This window comes from Gossypium raimondii, chromosome 13 (genome assembly GCF_025698545.1).
Source record: "Gossypium raimondii isolate GPD5lz chromosome 13, ASM2569854v1, whole genome shotgun sequence".
Taxonomy (NCBI): domain Eukaryota; kingdom Viridiplantae; phylum Streptophyta; class Magnoliopsida; order Malvales; family Malvaceae; genus Gossypium; species Gossypium raimondii.
Genome location: NC_068577.1, coordinates 114,663 through 137,731, shown reverse-complemented (window position 1 = coordinate 137,731; position 23,069 = coordinate 114,663). Strand labels below are relative to the sequence as shown.

The 23,069-nt window shown below is 32.4% G+C and overlaps 2 protein-coding genes across 4 annotated transcripts; one reads left to right on the top strand and one right to left on the bottom strand.

Moving 5' to 3' along the window:
* Positions 1-272: 272 nt before the first annotated feature.
* LOC105784118 (origin of replication complex subunit 4) lies at positions 273-8,527 on the bottom strand. Of its 2 annotated transcripts, XR_008192472.1 has the most exons (17): positions 8,126-8,527; positions 7,900-7,990; positions 7,746-7,802; positions 7,125-7,172; positions 5,533-5,583; positions 5,398-5,441; positions 5,255-5,318; positions 4,995-5,081; positions 4,666-4,757; positions 4,495-4,576; positions 3,545-3,630; positions 3,328-3,437; positions 2,106-2,198; positions 1,449-1,513; positions 1,201-1,344; positions 854-984; positions 273-539 (listed from the first exon to the last, which is right to left on the bottom strand). XR_008192472.1 is itself a non-coding variant. In XM_012609911.2 (16 exons), exons 1-16 carry the CDS (start codon positions 8,245-8,247, stop codon positions 955-957), a joined length of 1,266 nt encoding a protein of 421 aa, XP_012465365.1. In that variant the 5' UTR covers positions 8,248-8,527; the 3' UTR covers positions 586-954. The 2 variants fall into 2 exon arrangements, 1 of the variants encoding a protein (XP_012465365.1); XM_012609911.2 differs by lacking the exon at positions 273-539 and having other exon boundaries at positions 586-984.
* A 5,075-nt stretch (positions 8,528-13,602) lies between these two features.
* On the top strand, positions 13,603-21,973 carry LOC105782814 (transcription factor TGAL1). 2 transcript variants are annotated; one of them, XM_012607815.2, is made up of 11 exons: positions 13,603-13,834; positions 14,141-14,232; positions 15,542-15,612; positions 15,752-15,895; positions 16,102-16,176; positions 16,288-16,347; positions 16,908-16,985; positions 17,103-17,154; positions 18,638-18,909; positions 20,479-20,730; positions 21,343-21,973. In XM_012607815.2, exons 4-11 carry the CDS (start codon positions 15,833-15,835, stop codon positions 21,487-21,489), a joined length of 999 nt encoding a protein of 332 aa, XP_012463269.1. In that variant the 5' UTR covers positions 13,603-13,834; positions 14,141-14,232; positions 15,542-15,612; positions 15,752-15,832; the 3' UTR covers positions 21,490-21,973. The 2 variants fall into 2 exon arrangements, with proteins under 2 accessions (XP_012463269.1, XP_012463268.1); XM_012607814.2 differs by having other exon boundaries at positions 14,066-14,232.
* Positions 21,974-23,069: the final 1,096 nt, after the last annotated feature.

Here is a 23,069-nt window from a genome sequence, read left to right as displayed (position 1 = left end):
TATCTTCAATTACCATAGTTGCTATTGCAAAAATTATAATATTGCTCAAAATATGCTTTCCAAAAGAACTTTGCTATAACTTTTTTCGTGTTAAAGGATGTCGAATGTGGAGGAATTGAATTCGAAATGATACAACAAAAATCCTTTGACATTACACAGCTCAACTAACGTAAGTTTATTGTAGAACTTAGCACTAGACTTCGACTACCAAATAGAGTTTTGAAACAGTCAAAGCAAAGCTGAATTAGTATTGACCAAACAAAATCCATCAATTGGATCAGTTGAAATGATACTCGGTCAAGACGTGGGTCCAATAAGGTTTTAATACTCTTAAACAGTTTATTTGCTTTGAATAACCCAAACCGATCCATCAATAACCATTGATTTGAACACTTCAACTACCCAAACAATTTTGGGCCTAACAAATTCTAAGTTGTTTCCAACCTTTTAAATTACATTGGAAATTGGAATCAAGTATCCACTTCAGATTACCTAGTTTCAGATTCTGAGACCAAGTTTTTCAGGTATTTTAGAGGAACCTACAAAATAATAGAACATTAAAGATTTGCTTCGTAAAAATAATAATAATTTGGTAGAAAAATAATTATGAAATGTAACCGGTGCATTTACAAATCTCTTTTTCTCTATCTTACCAAGCAAAGCCTAAATCTTGGGATATAAGGAAATTCCCATACGATTTCTTATTTTAGGATGACAAATACAAGTGCATTCATTCTCTGGTTAACACAAATCCAACTCAAACCCACTTAAACCATTTATCAAAGGTAAGCAAGCATGAACCACTACAATAGTCGTTAACAGAGATGGCATATAAAGAAAAGGTGGAACTGACCCGTGCAAATGCAGCATAGGAACCGACCATTCTAGATTTCGTTTGGCAATACATATGGGGCAGGCATCCAACGTTTCTCTGGACCGTATTACTTTAATACTTTATCGATCCATTAATTTGAGAAGGATGGCCTACAAAGCAATTAAAACACCGAGATCACGGACTTTGAAACAGAAGATGAATTCTCAATGCATTCTAAGGCAGATGCCAAAATGCATAATAAGGATTCTCCTAAATGAGTTCTATCAGCTCTAAGCATGGTTACAGTGCATGTGATCCAGTTTATGTAATAAATGTTTTCGAAAGCTTATGCATGTCAAAAAGAAATTATGATGATAGTAACTTACAGGACACTGCTGGTATGACTTCAGCCCCTGATGTAGTTCAGCTGATGAAATTAGAAGCTTTACAGGACGAAATTCAACAGATTGATTGTGCCCTTTGTTGTCTATAAAACTAATCAATTGACATTGTAGAAGGTGTTCAAATGCCTGCAAAAATTAGAGTGGAATGTCATCAAACCCATTGCGTGAGATTAAGTGTTTAGAATACCAACTTTTCCACTTAGAAGCTTGTTTAAGATAATTATACACACCCGTAAACAAACATTTGCTGCGTAGTAGTCAGAAGTTTGGAATGAATCATGTATGCTCTTGTATTCTGACATAATGTAAAATGTATAAGTGAATAATACCTTAATGGTAGTATTTTTTAAAAAAATTAAGGTAAAAAGACCTCTCCAGTCCCTCTCAATTTCAAAATTGAGCAAATTAGTCCCTCTCGAAAAAACTGGAGCAATTTAATCCCTATCAATTTCAAAAGGAAGCAACTAAGGACAATTAATCACGGCATTAGTGTCTTCCATCAATTGTACATCATTTTGATTGGTATAATAACAAATTTAGTTTTCAATGTTTATATATTGTCATTTTGGCCTTAATTCTGAAAATTTCAACAAATTCAACCTCAACATTTACACAAATGTTGCGGGATAAATTTGTTAAACTAGGACCAAATTAACAGAATGTGTAAACTTTGAGAGCATTATTTGTTATTATACCAATCAAATTCATGTACAATTGATGAAAAACATTATCGTGATTGTCCTTAGTTCCTCACTTTCGAAATTAACAAGGATTAAATTGCTTTGATTTTTTTGAGGGACCAATTTGCTCAATTTCAAAATTGAGAGGAACTGGAGGTCTTTTTACCAAAAAATAATAGTAATAACATTGAAAGTAGTGAAATGAACCTGTCATAACAGAATAGAAGTTATAAGAGGCCTGCTCCTTAACTTCCAACCTTTTCATGCATACCATCATATAGAGTTCCAATACAGAGCAATCTGCTTTACACAATCTCAAAGATTGTTATGTTTCTAATAAAATTAAATAAATCAAAGATGGATAATTTCTCATCTACTTGTCATGCTTTATCTTACCCTGATTTTGCAACTAAAACTGCATGGCAATATGGCATTGCTTTTAAAATTGCTTCAGATCTTACTTGTGTCATGTGAAAATAGAACGTCGATACTGGCAATGTATCGCAAAGAAAAGAGAGAAAAATAGAAAACACTTATATTTACATGGAAAAACTTTTGGGAAGAAAACCACGGGCAAAGGAGAAGAAAATTCACTATGTCGAATTCGAATGATACAAGAAGAGTATAGACTGCGTCTATTCATAGGTTTAAAAAACCTTATTCTAATCAACATCTAATAGAATTAATGCCACAAATCCCCCTATCTTGCCACTTATATTTTATTTTTAACATGAATTTGGGTCACACAACTCTAACATGTCAAATGTTAGAAATTTAAATTGTCAACTACATTTAAAGATACCCCACGTATTTTAATAATACTTATATCAGTTTGCACCAATTATCTGCTCAAAACCATCAATACTCTATACAATGATGTAAGACTTTCAAAGAGTTAGATAACTAAGATTAATTAATGAAATACTAAAGCATTGCAACAATACTCCACCAAAAATCATCAACGTGACACAAAATGCCCAGTGGAAGTTGAAGCCATTCAAAGGATTTCTGATGATTATTTTTTACAAGATAATGTTCTCTTTGAACATCTAAACATAAAAACCCGAGAAACAACAATCTAAAAATTGGGAATTTCAGCATGAAAAAAAAATTACCAGGAAGTCTGAGATGAAGCTTGCGACAGATGACAGTTTGCTTTAACTTTTCACAAATCCAACAAAACTCTTACAAGGTAGTCATTGTCCATTGTACTTGATTACAAGTTTCAGTAGATTATTACCATGAAAAAGTTGGAGAAAAACTGAATTTTATACCAGATTAGCTTTACTATTAAGAAACAAATTTGAGACAATTTGACCTTACGAAAAGCGTACTACTCTCAAGCAGGAGTTATTAAATATTCCTCATATGCAAAAAAAAATGAAATACAGTACCAAATAGAGAGGAAAGCATATTTAAGTCCTCATACCTCTTATGCATTCCAACTTTGGCTGCCTCTGGTTGCTGGAAAGTGCAGTTTTGAAGTTCCCAAGTGAAAGGAACCCAGCACTCAAATCCATATAAGAAACAGCTTGAAACCTAGAATCAATTCAATATTCATAAGAGCTGATCATAAAACATTGTAATTCTAGTAGCTTATGTTTATATAAAAGCCTGTATTTCCAGATGCAAGAAGCGACACTTACAGAAACCTAACCAGATGACCAATTGTGAAATTGAAACTCAAATAGGTATCAATCAGTTCTTTGAATCTCTCATCTGATAAAAGTTTCTGTAAGATGTCAAGGAATTCATCACTCAGTCTGGAAGAACAGATCCTTGGAAATGTACAAGTAAAATATGTGTAATCTTAGGTGCATAAACATTTAAGTATCAACATATAGTTAAAATTAATTAATCTTTACAAATTATCTATCCAAAATTGTAAAGCACCTTAGGAGCATGCATAAATATTTAATGTATGCTTTTATTTATATATATAACAAAGGGAAGCCTAAATTCAAAGGTTCTGCACCTAAAGGTCATATATATTCAACCTTATCCCTACTTGTTTTACTGTTTTATAGATATAAAATATAACAAAGACAAGAAAATCTATCAGGCTGTAGTGTTTTATTGTTATTGATGACTAACTTGAACATAATCTTGTTTAGTTTATGGAAAGACAGATATGAGAAAGCTACAGCATATCCGAGGGAGAAAGGGGGAAAATGATGAATTGGATCAATTCAGGTCAAACTGTGATTTATTTATTGGAAAAAGTAAGATAATTTGTTTGCACAACATATACTCGTTTCCAACCATAAATTCTCTTTCTAATCTGTATACTATAAGGCCATTCCAATATAAGCATTCATTACTAAATTTAGAGAACGTAGCTTCTATATTCAGAATTTCATAAGAACAAACCATGAGTATATTATAATAAGATTCAACTTGTTCTTAAAATGAGGGAACTTGGAAAGTCATTAAAAACATAATCTAACAGCCACTTCAAACTTTTCAAAACAGGTTTTGAAAATCATTGGAAATCCGTTCAGTCATGAACCCCCCCCCCTTCTCACCCACCCCCTTCTGTACTATAATATACCATTATCAATTACCCAATCAAAAGAAAGTTTCGGGGAAAGGATACTTTTAGCCTTCCATTAAATTCAGCAGCGTAGTTGTGGGGAAGGCTTGAATCCATCGGCAAGGACAAAATGTGCTCAATGAATCTGCAAAGCCAAATTAGGCATCATCTAATGTAGCTCTTTCTTGAGCATAAGACACAATGATCTCCATGGTTAGACAAAAGAAAAATCACCTTTCTGTATCTTCTTTAGAGGGAGAAAGAAACAGCAGCTTTCTGTGTGAAAAACGAGATCTCACTCTTTTTTCAAGAAGCTGGTCAACATCCTATATGGCATGGACTAACGTTTTAGGGCTTAAGGAAGTAAATAAATTATTATTAAGCAAACTGCATCTTTATAAACTAATCCATAGACAGAAGCTAAGCATCAATTCTCTAGTTAGTTTTTATCTTTCAGCAAGTAAAAGAATTTTATACAAAACTCAGCAAAATGAAACAATGAAAGACAGACCATAAATGCTGTAAACAATAAAAATTCAAAAAATAAAGAACTTTAAACACACCAGTCGACAGCTCACACCAATGACAACAGCTTGTGAATTCACGGACTGCATTGCATCTAGCAAGCTATAAAGTAATCTTTGTTTTCCCTACAAAAAAACAATTAGACAAAGAAATTCTGTTTAATTGCTTGATTAAAAATTTTAAAACCTAAATTTTTTCCCAAAATAAAATTATTAATATGTTATCTATGGTCCACACCCTGAAAAAAAAGGAGCTTTTACATTTCGCATTATTAAACAGAATAATAGAAGATCCTAACCTGAGCAAAAAAATCAAATTCATCAAGCACAAAAATAATCGTTTTATGTGCTAATCCACATTCCCTGTAATGATAGACACTCTCAGTTTAAAGATAATTAGAATAGATTTTGTTTCAAGAAAAGGCAAATCAAGTGCCCTCACCTTAACATTGCTATCATGAACTGGGAGTTATCATCAAATGATGCCTACAGAAATTATTTCATAATCAATATAAATTTTAGTTAGAAATGATATTGACCTCAAATAGATATACACAGTGATAGATATACACAGTACCACTTTCGAGAACAAAAGTTGATGTTCCATGCATAACTGTCGTGCAATTTCCTGAAAGACAAATTACCATTGACAAATAAAAGATAGTATCATGAAAGTTTTAAGACAAACTAATTTAATTGCATGACTTAGTAAAAGCCTAGGAAGAAAACTGATGGTTGAACAAAAAATACATTAGGTACTATTATTAACAAGTGACAAGTTGCATATGCAGATAATAGAGAAGAAACAGATACGCTCAGCTAGTAATATCATCTAGCTAACTAGCACAAGACCAGACCTAGTATTTTTTTCAATTCAGTGCAGTTACTATATGCCCATAACTTGTTGAGCTGCTCAACAATCATCATTGTATACATTCCATTTAGATTTCTTCAATGTGTTAATGATTTAGTTATTGTCTAGACCCACATATTCTCCATTAGAGAAACTTCTAAAATTAAGAGCATAGTGATATTGCTTATCCACAAACTTGCTAATCATTCCATGTACAAACTTCTCATTGTTGCCTCAGGAAGTAACAATCAAGGATCCATCTATTCTTCAAGAAATTCCCCCATTAATATAGAAGAGTTGTAAGAATATCTCAGGCCTGATAATTTTGTGCAAAAAACTACCCAGGTTTAACTGTGGGTAACACCTTTGCACTGCACAAAAAATGTATGTATGAGTAATTGCACCTGTAGTCCCCAAACTTTGGGAAACATATCATACCAGTTCCAAGAGTTCAAAGGGTCAAATGTTAGTACATATAGTTCTAGCATTACAATTAAACTTCCCTCTAACAATTCTTTTATAAACCAACCACTAGTTTCAAGTTCCAACTGCCGACAGCATTGACAATTAGCATAAGATTTGCAATGTTGAAAATATTTATTTTACAACCACTACTTGAAATGGTGGCAACCAAAACCACTAATGAGCCATGTAGGCCTAGTTTCAAAATTAAACAACCCCTTCCCTCATCAGCTATTCCTCTTAACAGACAAAGAAATAGATTTATCTTTTTAAAATTCAATATTTAAAGCGAACCTAAACTATATTTTATAATTAAAAAAAAGTAATAAAGTAAAAAAATTTAAGATTATATTAATTTTACTTTTTCAGAAAATATGTATATTAATAAAAATTTGGATAGCAATCTTCTAATACTGCAGTTTAATTAATTTCAAGAAATAATAATTTCTCCCATTTTTCCTGTTCTTTCCTTTTTCTTTTCTTCTCTTCAATCTCCCTTTGTTCTTTTTGACCAGAGGCCAACAACACAGACAAAAGAGCCTCTTCATTATAAGGATGGAAGTGAATATGTGACTTTTTGAACTACTGAATCAACATGAAATACAACCAAAACTTGGGGAACTGCAGGAGCAATTTTCTCTGTTTTATGCACAAAGGATTCAAACTTTACTCAACTAGCAATTTAGTTTATATGAAAGCATACTTTTCTGCATGAATCAAGTTTAGAATGAGATAAGACCACACACAGTTTCACAGGTTTAACATGCATAATGAGAAAAATTAGGGATTTGATGATCATGTAATTCAGTACAACAAAGTATAATGTAGGAGTAGGAAAGTTGTGAGATATCCACCTTAAGTGCACAATTGTCATCACTATGCAGAAGGCCATTCAGTCTAATCTGCATCAATAATCGAAGACAATATAAGATGAGAAAGCATAATACGTGTATAGGTATGTATTTTGAAGCATTGTGACTTTGCAGTTTAAGGCACTGCAAACAAGAATAAACTGAGCTGGGACTTCTACATATAATCACACAAGCATACATACAAGCATAGTTGATTTGATCCATACAGTTTGTTTATGCCCATGGAAATGAAAATACTAGTATGATGCATATGGTCAAGGCACCAGTAAATGAGAAGACTTGCAGTTATTGAAGTGATCCAAAGATTCCTAGTCTACCTAACAAAAAATGCTCTCTCGTCACGTCCCCTACTAAAAACATGAATGAAGGGATTAGTTCCAGAAAATAAACAAATTTAACCTTAGAATGCAATCCAATGAATATCCAAAACATAATTTCATCAAAATAAAAACTTTAAAATTCATTTCCTCGTTTCCAAAGAAACTAGATCAATTAAACTTTTACCCTATTATCTTTTTTCTCCACTACTACAGCCTCAGGAACAATCTTCCGTAATACTGAAGAAAATAAAATAAAGTAAGAAATTAAGAAGCGTAGCCATACCACTGATATTGCTTCAGGATATTGCTGAAGAAGATCGCTGAGAACAAGTTCCAAAACCTAACAACACGGAAAAAAATACAAAAAGAAAATTGTTCGTTTAGAAGAACGAAAGAAAAAATAAATAAAAGGAGCTTAATCAAAGATGGTGGTATACCGCGACTTTCCCTGATCCACGAGGACCAAGAAGCAGAATCGAATTATTGCATGCTTCCGTAACTGAAGTGGAAATTATAAACTTCAACTTGCTGCCAAAGAAAACAAAAGAAAATTAAGGGGAGAAATATACACATTTATTTAGGAATAAGAAAAAGTCGTTTATTATGTTCATTTTAAGCGAGTAGAAGATGGAGAAAATTATAGGGGGAAAAGAAACAGCAGACCTGTAGTTACTGTCAGGAGAATCGGAGAGGGGTCGAAAGATGAAATTAGGGTCAGAGAGACGAGATCTAAGGAGATTTAGAGCTTTCTCAGACAGCTTTTCTTTCTCTTTTTCTCTTCCCATTGGTTTTTTTTCTTTGTAGGTTGAGATTGAGAGAAACCACCGTAGAGCAAAGATATGTATAATTACGAATAACTCCTAAAAAAAGAGTAAATTAAGGGAAAAATGAGAGACAAAGGCCGTTTGGAACCAACAGCGACGGCGAGGGTCCTGTCTGAGAGATACTGGGACAAGATGAGTTTAGGTGAGGGAAAGAGAAGACAAAAGGGGGAAGAATAATGGATTTCCCGCCACTACTCCAAAATCGTGTCTTGGGCTCCTCCAACTTGCAAAGACAGGTCCAATTTACGGTGTAATAGAATAATAATCTATAAAATGGTTATTTTCAATTTTGTTCTTTGAGATTTTGTAAAAGGAGGTTCTTTCTCCTGACACGTGGCTTTGTCACCTAAGCTTTTTTTTTTTACAAAAAGATAAAATTTTCACTTTTAGTCCCTTTAATATGTTTAAATTTAATATTTAATCTATATACTTTAACTTTTAACCTAATTTAATTCTTAGGGCCTTCCTTTCTCCTGACACGTGGCTTTCTCAACAAAGCTTCATTTTTTTCATTTTAAAAAATGGTTAAATTTCACCTTCGATCACTCTAATATACTTAAATTTGATATTTAATTTATATACTTTAATTTTTAACATAAGTTAATCTCTATATTTTTATAATATTATTAATTAGTCCAAATAGTTAACCTCGTTACCTTTACGGTTAAAACATTAGGTGGTTCATATATAATTTGAATACCCTAAAAGCTTTAGAGATTAAGGGTGGGTTTAGATGAGTGATGCGTTTACCTGCGGTTAATGTAAAACTAGCGGTGGCGGCGAGATTAAATACCGTAGTGATATTGTAGCATGAGAGAAAAAATAAACTAAACGCATCGCACCGCACCGCACCACACTCTACCGCCTATCTAAACCCACCCTAACACGTGCCTTCCCATTTCTTTAAGTTCATGTCGGTGCTTACCTCTCTTTTTTTTTTGTACAGTTTTAGAAAATAGTTAAATTCCAGTTTTGGTCTTTTTATTATGCCTAAATTAGAGATTTAATTGCGTCACTTTAATTTTTAATGTAATTTGGTTCCTATAGTTTTGTAATGTTATTAATTAGTCCAAATGGTTATTATCATTAATTTTCCGATTAAAATATTATGTAGCTATACATAATTTGAATACCTTAAGGATTTTAGACAGAAATACTTGGCTTTTTATTTCTTTTAGGTTTGCCTTACTTTTTTTTTGTATATTATAAGACAATAACCAAACTTTAGATTTAGCCCTTATATTATGCTCAAAATAAAAGTAGGATTAAAGTATATTTTAGCCTTAAAAATTATACCCTGTGATTTGACACAAGCAAACGATTAACCTAATGCGAAGCGTGGGGATCACATTGGTACTTATATATTAAAAAAAAGGTTCATAATACCTTTCTCTCATTAAGACACGTGGCATACACCCACCAACTTCTTTTTTCTTCTATTTTTCATTTCATAAAAATGATTAATTTTTAATTTTGGTTATTCTAATATGTTTAAATTTGATATTTAATCATTACACTTTAATTTCTAACATAATTTGGTCTTTTGTTTTTATAATTTTATTATTTAGTTCAAAGAGTTAATATTATTAGCTTTTTAACTAAAATATTACGTGGTTATATACAAATTACAAGCAGATTTTTAAATGCATAAAGTTGAAGGATTAAATTCATGAAAATAAAAGTTGGAGGACTAAGTTCTAAATGTATGAAGTGTAGAGACTTAGAGTCATGGTTGTTTGAACAGATCAAACTGGTTGGATTATGATCTGCCACAACTCATTGTAGCAAATTAGGGTATTTTTAACACTTTATGAGTTTATTTTCAAGTAAATTAGTATCGTTTTAGTTAGTTTTTGATTTTAGTACTTTGTTAGTTAAAGTTAATAAAACAAGCAATTTTATGTGTTTGATGGCCTTTTAGTTCAATTCAGGCCTAAAGGAATACTACCAAAGTTGATTAAATATGTAGGACATCAATTTCAGTCAAGAAGTCTGTGAGTTGTCTTCAATGTCGCGGCATCCAATTAGGATGTCGCGATAACCAACTTCAAGGCAGAATAGAAGCATCAAGGTGTTAATGTCACAACACCAGTCTTTCAACGTCGCGACATCCAACTTCGAAGCCAAAGAAGTTTAATTCTATGTTCAATGCTGCGACACCAACTTAGGGATGTCGCGAGACTGGTTCGACGATGCCCAATTTACAACTGATGGTGTTTTAATCTGTACAACCTTAACTAAACGTGATTAGTCATCTGCAATTGACCTAATTTGGTCATATAGCAGTGTTATTATAAGTAGCAATGCCCATTACTTAATTAGAAAGCTTTTTCGTTTTGTTTGTTATTATTATTTTGCTTAGATTAGGGTTTGAATCGGGGAAATTGTCGCTTCACTTTGGTTTATATTGATTTCAATTTCAGTTTTTAGTTTGTTCATTAAATATTATTGTTTAGTTTGGTTGTACTTGCAATTGACTTCAATTCAACATCTATTCAACGGGCTTTCATTTTTTGCACATAATCGACATCCAATAAATCAAAATTTTCTTTTCCCTTTTTCTTTTATTTTGATATCTATTTTAAATGTTTGAAATTAAATCAGGGAAATTTGCATTTAGATCCATGACGAACTAGAACCTTAAGGAGATTGACGACTGAAAGTGAGATTAATTAACTGATGCTTTAGGGTTTGCTTTATAACTAGTTGTATTGAATTGAATGTGATTAAATCCTAAGATCGACGACCCAATAAAGTTGGGCAAGTAGATGAGGTCGAAAGAATAGTCTATCGAACATCTCTCAGTTTATCCCGATTTAAACTGTGAGGTCGAAATATAAATAGCTCCTGATGAGTAGTTAATTTAGTTAGAGGCCAAAAGGTAATAATTGGGTTAATTACTAGCTAATTAATTAGAACTCTAAACCCGTAATTAATTATGAACACTGAAGTGAGTTAATCTTTTGTTTACTTAATTTGAGTAAAATCCAATTGTTTGTTAGTTTTCTTATTTTTATGTTAATTTTCTTCATATCGTTATCTTTGATTTGTCATACTATGATTTTAGATTATTATTGTTTAGCCCTATTAGTGTAGAAATTATTAATTATTTTAAACAATTTATAACAATATATGAAATATTTAAATAATATAATGTAATGTAATATGATACACTATAATATAATATAATATAATATAATATAATATAATGATAAGCATTATTCTCAAATTATCCCATCTCAATCTAACATAAGTTGGTACATATCTCATAGGTTAATCATCATAGTTGGTGTATGTTTTAGTGGGTCTGGATGGGTGGTGTGGTGCATTGTGATACGTTTAGCTTATTTTTTATTTCACGCTACAATATCGTTATAATATCTAATCTTACCGCCACCGCTATTTTTACATTAACCGTATGTAAACGTACCGCCCATCCAACCTCACCCTCAATTAGGTTGTGTGATTACTCAACAAAATTGCTAAAGCTAGCCCTCGTATATTCCCTAGCATTTTCCTCATCTACAAAGTCTATTATAAACTATATAGCTAGGTTTGATGCTTTACAAAATATTTTTGGATTAGAGTGGAAAGGATCGAAATAGCCAAGCTCAAAATGAAACATTTCATTAACTAATATGACAGATTAGCGTCATCGCGACTCTCTATAGCTTTTCCAGCTCCTATTTAAATTTTAACTTCAGTAGCTTTGCGTCTTCTATGTCCAACTTTGCTTCCTCAATCTCCCTAAGACCTACAAGTAAGACTTGTGCAATCTCATTCGAATAAAAGGATAAAAGAAAAATACTAATTTGATTGAATCTTAATTTGATTGGCATCAACATTATTACTAGTGTAGGAGGACAAAGGTTCAAGTATGCTTAGATGCGTTTTATGACTAAAATGATAAAAGTATATAACGACAGTGACTAAAATAATAGAATTATGTAACGAAAATGCTTATATTGTAAACTTTTTATTTTCGGACCCAAATGAAAATTATGAAAGTTATGAAAGTTGGGTGATCAATTGTGTAATTTACCCTTAATATATATTTTTTGCTAAAGTACTAAAAAGTCTCTTGAAAATAGTTCAAAAATCAATTGTGTACCTGGTTGAAAAATGTAGTCAATTGGGCCATTCAAATTGTTATTTCTATTAAAGCCCCTGATAGACCGTTAAGTGCTGACATGACACTATTGTGGAGGGTTTAATTGTTTCTTTTGTTATTTTAAGGGGGTTATTAATTTTTTAAGAATTTTAGGATGACTTAATTGATTTTTAAGGATTATTTAAAAATTATCAAGAAATTATAAAATTTTAACCATATTTTAGAAATCATAGAAAATTATATAAAATAACTAAAATGAAAAACAAAAATATTGAAATTGAAATTATTATAAAAATTTTAGCCAAAAATTATTAAAATATTACAATTTTTTTGAAAAGTTTTAAAAACTATTAAAATATTAATTATCATCAAATATCATAAAATTTTAAAAACTATTAAAATATGTTATGAAATAATGAAAATATTAAATAAATATTATTAAAACATTAGAAATGGTAGATAATTATATAAAAATAATTTAAATGATAAAAATTTAAAAATATAAAATTTTATTGAGAGTATAAGAAGTTGTAAAAGTTAAAATATATATATAAGAAAACTATATTTTATTATTTTATTTCTAAGGTTTGAATTAGATTTTAATGGGTGATTTTGAAGTGTGATTATAATTTTATTAAAAGTTTTAACAATTATTAAAATATTATAAAATTTTCAAAAAATTATGAAATATATACAAATTATTAAAAACAATTAAAAATTAAAATTACAACTTTTTTATAAATTTTATACCATTTTAAAAGTCAATTAAGTCCTCTTAAAATAATTAAAATCAATTAAATCATTGTAAAATATAAAAATCAATTAAACCTTTCATGTCAATATTTTTCTTCGACAATCATTACATTATCAAAATTTTTACGTCAACGATCACATCACATCAATATTTAACGATACAAAATGACAAATTAGAAGGGCCAATTAAATGTTATTTTTAAATTAAAAGATTAGTTTAGTGCATTTTTTAACTAAGAGCCGAATTAATTTTCGAATTATTCTCGAAGGTTTTAGTACTTTAGCTTTTCTTTTTTCTTCTTAAAATAAAAACTGGTCGAAAATTTTTTTTAACGGACGGATTTTTAGGTTCTGTTTATTTGGTCACCTTTATTCTTATATTCCTTATGTACACGGCGTCGTTTGAGAATCTATTACTACACATTCCATGTCTTAAAAACCCTAACTCATTCCGTTCCTCCGCTCTTTCAGGCTGCGACCCCCTTTTTCATTATTCCATTTTTTTCTTTGTTGTCTTTCTTCTTTTTCTTTTATTATTCCCCCTTTCATTTTCTTTGCTTAGTTCCTCAAAAGTTACTCTTTTTTTTTTTTTAAGAATTTCCCCTTAAGCTGAACTGGTTACTTAGTACTTCTATTTGCATGTAATCCTTGGTGCTTTGAATTCCAGCTTAGAGCCAAGGCAAGGTCAGCTTAATTCTTTTTTTTTCTTGTCAAAATTCGATAATTTTGCTATCTGGTTTGCGTTTAGATTTTTTTTTCTCTGCAAAATTGTACGGGTAAAAGGTTAAGATTGTGTGTGTTTAATTTTGAGAAGTTTGAATTTAGTGTAGTTTGTTGATTTCATTTTGGGGGTTAGGTTATCGGAGTTATCGTGATATTTTGGTTGACTTGGTAGAAGTAATTGAACTGGCGCAGGTGGGAATTTGTTTGTAAAGGGAATAAAAAAGCGGTCTTGGATGATGATTAATGGTTCGTGATTATTGATGGCAGTAGAACGGTGAATTTTGGTGTGCAAAAATGAGAAGAATTTTGTAGCAGCTTTGCTCGAGCTACGTTCCTTTTGTATCCTTTTCCAATCCCAGGTATTTCTTTTTACTTTTATTTTGATTCTATAGTGTTTATGAGGTTTCTATTAACTATTTTGTAATAGTTATCGATGTTTAACTTCTCTCATATGAGTTTTGTGTTGGCTACCTCTTAATCTCTTTGGTTATTGATAGAAGTTAGAATTGGTTCATCATAGGTATATAACTAAGTAGTTTGCATTGGAAATTTGGTGCCTGTGTATAATTCATGGCTGTAAGTGTAGTATAGGGTAACGTTAGTATTCCTTAGAGGGTTGAGTCCGGGAGTTTATTAGCGTTATGTTGTCTTCTTTGTTGCTAATTTGACTTATGCATTTCTGGGGAAAGAATAGTATTATATTGACTTAAAACATGTTAACTGGCCATGAGGTTGGCCAAGTATGATCACAGATCTGGGATGCCGGGCATATTTTACTTATAAATAGAGGCTGTCTAAGAATGTCGAAATGTTAGTCATCTCCTCTTACACATCATGAAATGTTCCTATTTAGCTTTTTCTTCGTCACTGGGTTATGGGCCTGTTGCTTTACTTTTTGAAACATATTGCTTCAAATTAGAATAAATGGTTTTGATGACTTATGGATTTCAGTGGTAAAGAGGCAAACACCATTTGCTCTTCTAGAATTTCAAACTGTAGAACGTTTGGGCAATCTCTTGGATTTTACATTGAGGATGCTATCGATCTTATGCAAAGAATGCAATGATCTTCAACTTTCTAGTGATGAACAATTCAATGCATTTTGTTTTTCATGTCATGGGAAATGAAATTGCATTATGCATTTTATTACTTCTTATGAATAGAATGTGTTGCATTTTATTTTATTTTTAATGTGGCATGGGTGCATTGACTATTGAAACCACCTTCTGTTATGAGTAACATGGGTTGCTGAATGATATTCTACTGTTCCTCAACTCTTTATTTCTTGAGGATGTAGGTTGTAACTAGTGCTGGACCATGTCCTCTGCACCTTTTTCCATGCACTATCTGGAATAAATAGTTTTCTTTTCTTTTATGTTCTCTTATTTCAACTCAATGATGTACTTGTCTATAAATATAATTGCAAAAAAGCATAAACCTAAAGGCGAGTTCTGGAAAATGATTCTTATTCTGTATTGTTCATTTTTCTTTGGCAGTGTGTTATTGCTTCTTCTTCTTTTTCTTTTACTACTGAACCTGGCATCATATTGCATTGTTCATTTTTCTTGTTATGTAATTGAAATGGTTTGCTGATTTAGCATTTATTTTCCTTGTCTTTTCGTGACGGATCTTATCATGATATCTATTTTTGATCATTTTTGCTTTTAGATAATCTATCTAATCACATAAAGTCAAGTTCCCAAGCAATAGCTGATGCCCAGTTTGGCGCTTTAAGCAAGGTAGTTATTTATCTCCTATAAGAAATTGTGTTTATACTTCAAGCTCTCAAACTAAATTTAGCCCCTTAGAGTTATCTCTCCCTCTTTGTGTGTAAGACACTTGCGTATACAGATTGTAATATTTCTGCCGGTATTTTAGGGTCACAGGCTAAACACTACAAAGAGATCCTGCCAAATCTTGTATCTAATCAGCTGGTCGGGAGAATTGGGAGGTTCCAGTATGGCAGATGCCAGCCCCAGGACTGATACTTCAACAGATGACACTGATGAGAAAAATCAAAGGGTAATGCCTCTTGTTCATGCTAGTGTTTAAACCTCTGATTCTTTGGGTTTTAGTTTTCAATTCACCTAATTGATTCCGAAACTTTACTTTTTCTCTCTCAGAAATAAAAAAGGAAAAAAAAAAATCATATGTAGACAAATTATGTTGTCCTGGTGAATATGCCTACTGGCTAATAGTGATTGTGAATTCATCAATATTTTGTGCAGTTTGGAAGAGGTCAAATGAATGCTATTGTGGCTTCTGATTCTAGCGATAGATCAAAAGATAAAACAGATCAGAAGGTCAGGTTCCCTCTTTTTTGTGTTTAGATTGGGTAACGAGAATATTAAATTGTTAAAAAAGTTTATCCGTATACCATCATATTGATAATCTTATTATTTTCCCTTCTACAGACATTGCGTAGGCTTGCTCAAAATCGTGAGGCTGCAAGAAAAAGCCGGTTAAGGAAAAAGGTTCTAACTTGGTTTAATCATTTCAACTTTATCAATGTTTGCATAGGCAAGCTTTTATTAAATTCTAAGTTGCAATCATCTATCAAGGTGCAGTATTTTGGTGTCTTATTATAAATTTAGGGATAACTTGTAAAATCCCTTGTAACACAATGTAGCAATTACACCTTTATGTCACATCTCTAAGGCTGATTGATTTTCCTGCTTAAGACATTATAAGAATTGGAAAAACTCCCATAAAAAAAGAGTTGGAAAAACACTATTGTGTCCACAAAAAGGTTAATTTCCCCAGGGGAGGTTATTGGTTGGAAATATGAAGTAACTTTCTTGCTCTGACCTTGCATTTTCTTTGAAGTGCCTTCATGGATATGGAAGTTTGACCCTTGAAATGCAAGGAAAAACTTACCCCAAAAAAATGTAGAAGCAGCGGTATCTGACCAGAAACAGAGGAGAAAAGTGCAAAACTATGTGTGCTTTTTTGTTTTGTATCTATTGAGCTCAGTTTACCAATTTTATTATTGTATTCCCTGTTTCTTAACCTTTTTCCTTCATTCAAAATCTAGGCATATGTGCAGCAATTGGAGAGTAGCCGACTGAAATTGACTCAACTTGAGCAAGAGCTACAGCGAGCTCGTCAGCAGGTCTGCTACATGTTAATCTTTTAGGTTTTATAATGTATCATTTGCATTTTAAAATTTCAGGCTGCAAATGCTGTCTATTATGCCTTACATATCTTCTTTTTGCTACTTTCACTATAGGGCATATTCATTTCAAGCTCAGGAGATCAATCTCATTCAATGAGTGGAAATGGTATAAGCTTTGTTAGCCTTTCCTACCATATACTGTCATGGTTCTTGGAATGCAAGTTCGTTATATTGCAAGTTGGTTAAAATGTGCTTCGTTACAGTAGCTATTACATTACACGAGTGAATAATATGTACTAGGTATGATAAGTTTCGTTCCGTAAACATGGAAAAGAAGGAACTGTTTCTGCTTGTGTCAGGTACCTATACCTGAGTATTTAATTCAAGGTTCGGAGGGTTCCTTCACCTTTTAGAACATTGTTATGTATGCCTGGATGCTATTACTTGGCACAATAAGCTTCCTTGTATGCATTTGTGATTAATTGCTTTTCTGGTTTGGTTCTGTTGAAGAAATTGTTTATTTGCTTTTTTCCTTTGGTTTTCATGGCATATAATGTCTAATATTATTGAATGGTTTTTTTTTGGCTTATTGGATTTTGTTCAATGATAAATTTGGTGTTGTCAGTTATTAAGGTGCCTGCCTAGGTGTTAATGCCCTGTGAGAAGTCAAGATTTCACCTTCAACCTTCTCATGTGAGGCTATTTTTATTGGGCACCCGCCCTAGTTCGCTTTTTTGTGCATTGGGCTTCAACCATAGGCGGCAAAAAAGCTAGCTCAACTGTTTTCTATTTTTTTTCTTTAAAACCCAAATACCCGCTGAAGTCTACTTTTAACTCCTTTTTTTTGGTTTTAACATTAATAACTTTATTTCCTGAAGCCGACTTTTAAATTTTAAGTTTCTTTTTTTTTAACACTCAAAATACCATAATTTTATATTTTATTACTTATAAACCTACTAGTGGTCAAGTTTATTATGTTAAAACTTTGTTAAATAATGAAAACTCAAAACGTCAACCTCCTTCAAACCAGTTACAAACACTAGTTACACTACCAAGCAAACGTAAACATGTTTTTACTTTTTCTCAGTCTATTGTACTATTTGTTCTTCTTTTAATTCTTTTTCTCTTTCTCTATTTCTGATTTTTTTCTTTCTATTGTAATTCTTTTCATTAATTATTAGACTTGAACAATGATTTCAATTTATAAATGAACTATATTAAAATTTGTCTTAACTAGTTATTATCTATCATGTTTTACATAATTTTTCACGTACATTTTACACATATTTATTTATATGCGAGCACCTTTATATCACTTAGGCGGGCTTGTTTTGCACCTCAGGCTATATAAAGGAGTTTGTGCCTTGACTGCGTGTAACGCCCCTGACAACATTAGTTGTCATTGTTTTGCCTTATCCAGAAATAAATTGATTGTTGAAACTTCTTCTAGGAAAAAAATAATTTTGCCTTCTATGCTTTTGTACTTTATTGCCCTGCATTTACTCTATTTGCTATATGGTAGTGAGTTTATTTAATTAGTGTTTTCCTTCTCTTCCTTCTTTTTCCCCTTTAAAACGAGATGTAAAAATTTAAAGCTTTTTTATTCTGAAGTTTTTGATCTCTGATCTTCATGGACTGGTGATGTACAGGTGCACTGGCATTTGATGTTGAATATGCACGGTGGCTAGAAGAGCACAATCGGAAGATAAATGAGTTGAGGACTGCAGTCAATTCACATGCTGGTGATGCTGAACTTCGCATTATTGTGGACAGTGTCACAACGCATTTTGATGACATTTTCAGGTTGAAAGGCACTGCGGCAAAAGCTGATGTTTTCCATATCTTATCAGGAATGTGGAAAACACCAGCAGAGCGGTGTTTTCTGTGGATTGGAGGCTTCCGTTCATCTGAGCTTCTTAAGGTGAGCTCCAGTCTTCTGATACCGAGGACTGTTTTCATGGTACATATGAGGTTTCAATATTTGAGTGTCTCATGAGGGTCTATTGAAATTTACATGTCTTAACTTTGTTGAAGCTAGATCTATGCTAATGATACTAGTAAAAACAGTTCATAGGAATTGAAAAAAAAATCTATATATTAATAGAACTTTGACCAAGCTTTGTATCACAAAGAAAGTGGTACCAACTTAGACATGGGGTTGTGACAAAAATTCAAATCAAACTATTATAAAAATTATAAAATCTAAGATGCATGTCTTTTATGTAAAAATGATCAAATCCAGCTTTCTTTTTCTCTTCCCAAATACAATTTTTAAATTTATTTTTCTTATTACGAAGTATCAGTTTCCCTGCCTGCTAAGTGGATAGATTAGGTAGGCTCATCTTAACACATCAACCATGGACCCATCTAATAATATAACATCAAATCATCATATTTTTGGTATCATATTATTGGATGCATCTAGTTTATTTCTAACTTGGTGGTTCTTCAACTTGAATATTAAACAAGTTTTTTTGTTATATACTAAGGTTCTGTTCTGTTCATATATGTATTTTTCTTTGTCTTTGATTCTCTATTCACTTCTAAATGAATTTCATTTTCTTTTTTGCCAAGAAAAAAGCATCAACCAAACAACATGTAAGGGAAATATGTAAAGTATTGATTGTTGCTTTTTTCTATTTTACCATTCTCGCTTTGCTTCCTCAAAACTTGTTATAAAGCTCGGGGTGATCCTTTCCCGTGCAAAAGAACAATCAAAGCCCTGAATCAAAATGTCCCTGGAAATGCGATACCCTTAAAAGTGTGATGATTCTTTTGAAATCGTTTTAGGAGCATTTTGTGCCCATTGACTTTTCCTAGCTTTGAAACTTGGTTTTATGCCTATTTGGACATTATGCCCTCAGTTAAGATCATAATCTGAAGTTTGTTTTCGGGCTGTCTGTATTATGGACTACCTTTCCAGTAGTTTGCAGCATGACCACCATTTTTGGGTTTTATGAAACTTTCTAGCTCTCATCTCATAAGTTGTTAAAATACATTCTCAATATGTTATCATCTTTTCCTCATCGGTGTTTTTTTTAAAAGTATTCATAATACTTGAAACTATTTCTGTTAACCAGCAATTGACTCAAACGATCCACTGATGAACCTTTGACCCATGATCTGAAGCCTTGAACTGGTATTATCTGGTGCGGTTCTGATAACCATGGTGTTCTTTACATTGTTTTATATCTGGATGATCTATGCTGGCTTTTTATTTATTTATTTATTGGAAGCTATGTTGCATGCACTATTTACTTCTCCTAATCTAAGTTTGTAGATATGTGATTTTTATATTCTTCAAATAGAAGCAACACAATTGCCTAAAACAGTGCATGTTTGTTATATTAGATACACCATCACGTTATTGTGATTGCTTGTAATAGATTGTTTCCTTCTTCTTTGTTCTAAGGTACATTCTGATGCATTCATCTTTTCTTCCCTTTCTAGTTTATTGATCATTTCTTAAATGTAATGGATGTTGGCGCAGCTTCTTGCAAATCAATTGGAGCCTCTAACTGAGCAACAGTTTATGGGTATCCAAAAGTTGCAGCAGTCATCCCAACAGGCTGAAGATTCTTTGTCACAAGGGATGGAAGCATTGCAACAATCTTTGGCTGAGACTTTGGCCAATGGTTCACCTTCTGCCCCCTCTGGATCATCTGGGAATGTGGCAAACTATATGGGTCAAATGGCCATGGCCATGGGAAAGCTAGGAACTCTTGAAGGGTTCCTTCTTCAGGTACTTACATTTTGTGTCCAATATTGACTATGTTTCCGATGTGTTTTCTTTTATCTCTTTTAGCGTTATGTGATTTGATTGTCTGTTGGGAGAAAAAGGAGGGGATAGGAAAAGAAGGGTATTCTCAACTCGCACATGACATTCTTGATCCTTTTCTTGGTTCTTGTTTTAAACAGTAGGAAACAGTTTCCATGTGTTGATACCTTGTCACAACATTATTAATTTAGGTGTTTGGTTATGTGTCATTTTATTATGACAGTCTCAACAGGGGGGAAGGCCTTGTACATCTGGACCTTCTCCAGACCCTGCTTATGGCAGAAGCGTTGTGTTTTGGGTATGACCTTTTAGTCTCGAGAGTAGTTAAAATAAAAAGGAAGTTAATGTGAAGAATACTTCATTTAATCTTCTTTGTTTCCGGATCATTGAAGATCGTGTGATGCATCCGAATTTTACAGCTTGTAAAAATTTGGGAACCATATCGTATGCAATTTTTTGTGTATGAAATTTTCTTTTGAAAAATCCATATATTTGGTTTAGTTTTATATTCTTGTCAATTGATTTTTCCAGGTTAATTGCTAGGTTAATAATTTGTTCTCTTTTTTACCATATCAGGCTGATAATCTGCGTCAACAAACCCTGCAACAAATGCATCGAATTTTGACAACTAGGCAGTCAGCTCGGGCTCTTCTTGCCATAAATGATTATTTTTCTCGGCTTCGAGCTCTCAGTTCTCTTTGGCTGGCTCGGCCCCGGGAGTGAGAAATCTGGTCCTCTTCAATCAAATTGACTGTCATTTAATCAAATTATATTAGTGTCCTTGGAGCAATGCAAAGGCAATGATTGTAGGGTAGAATGCTGCTGTTCTTCCACTTTCGAGTCGGACATCCATTCAGGATACAGGTGAGGTCGCTTCTATTGTGTGTAGATTTTCTTTGTATGGACAGAACAAATGCGGGCATGCTGAAATGCTGATTGCTTCTGTTGTAAAACTTTAGCCCCATAATTTGATGGCTTTGATTTTAGAATTAAGAAAGGAAGATAGGGAAATGATATAACTATGTAAACATAGGATACAGATTTCAATTTGTAGATCAAAAAGCAGGATGAAAATAGTTGCTTTTTGGGTGTTTGATCTTACAGTCTTTTGCTTTTGCTTGTATAAAGGTTAAACCCTTCCATTGTTGTAATGTAATTTATCATACTCCTATCCCTTGCATTATAATAATCATAGCTGTTTATCTCACGACGTGTGTCCACCTGAACGCAAATAAAAGAGAAATTAAGCCCAATTAGATATAAAAAGGAATCAAAATCGCAGTAAAATAAATTAAAATTAAATAAATTGGTGTGATAATGTTCTAGCTTCAGATTTTGATTTTAATTTCAATTCGATTTTTGATAATAAGTCTTCTCTTTTAACCAATAAGTTGGTTATAGTGAACGATATGAGTAAATTAATTGCAGGAACACTCAAATTAACTCTTATTGAATGAAAAATCATGAAGTGCGCGTTCGTGGTTTAGCTAATGTGACGTCTGGCAAGATTGTATGTGATTGCAAAAAAGATTTTTGCGGTTAATGAGAGTGGAAGAAGGCGAAAGAGTGACACTGGATCTGGTTCAGTAGGTGTTCTATTTTTATTTGTTTGGATTCATGTGGTGCTTGTTAAGATTAGCTGTTGATTGTGTTTACGAAGATATCTTTCTTGTGTTTGGATATTCTCTAATTTTATAATTTTGTTTCGAGATCTTTTAATAAAAATCTCAGTAACGATTGCCATTGTCATCTTAAACTTTTTTTGACAAGTTTGAGGAGGTTGTAGAAGTCCCCATCGTGTTATCGAGAATGATATTTGCTCGTTGCCTTTCTTTGTTCACTAGCTTGCAAGACGAGATTTGAAGATCTTTTAGCTCGGATAGGCGAAGAATGAGCATCTTTAAGGTAGTTTTAAAACTTTCGCAAACAAGGTAGAATTTGCTGTCTTCATTCCGTACGGTAGCATCTGCCGTATTACCATTGGTGCTCTTGTTAATATGGATACAAAGAGTCTAGCTAGTGTTGTTGTTCCTGTTTCCAACGATTTCACAAGTGGTCGCACCACAAAGGTAAAGACGTGATGTTTCCTTAGCCAGTTATGTTATTGAAGGAAGATAGTACAAATGACTCAAAGTCTTTTATTTTGAGGATGCACCTATTACATTCGCTTAAATTTAATATTTTTGTGTATAATTCACACACTATTTCTAAGAATAAATTGTTGTTCTCACACTACTAGCAGGTAATTTTCGCGATTCAATCTCATGACATAAATATAAGATGATCACTCTTAACCAATGAAT

Excerpts from the sequence above, each read along its gene's own strand:
- LOC105784118 (XM_012609911.2), bottom strand. The coding sequence starts at position 8,247 with ATGGGAAGAGAAAAAGAGAAAGAAAAGCTGTCTGAGAAAGCTCTAAAT. Across the intron at positions 5,082-5,254 it reads AATTTGATTTTTTTGCTCAG|GGAAAACAAAGATTACTTTA; the intron begins GTTAGGATCTTC and ends GTTTTTTTGTAG. Across the intron at positions 3,438-3,544 it reads GGTCATCTGGTTAGGTTTCT|GTTTCAAGCTGTTTCTTATA; the intron begins GTAAGTGTCGCT and ends AATTGATTCTAG.
- LOC105782814 (XM_012607815.2), top strand. The coding sequence starts at position 15,833 with ATGGCAGATGCCAGCCCCAGGACTGATACTTCAACAGATGACACTGAT. Across the intron at positions 16,348-16,907 it reads AAAGCCGGTTAAGGAAAAAG|GCATATGTGCAGCAATTGGA; the intron begins GTTCTAACTTGG and ends TTCAAAATCTAG. Across the intron at positions 17,155-18,637 it reads TCATTCAATGAGTGGAAATG|GTGCACTGGCATTTGATGTT; the intron begins GTATAAGCTTTG and ends GGTGATGTACAG.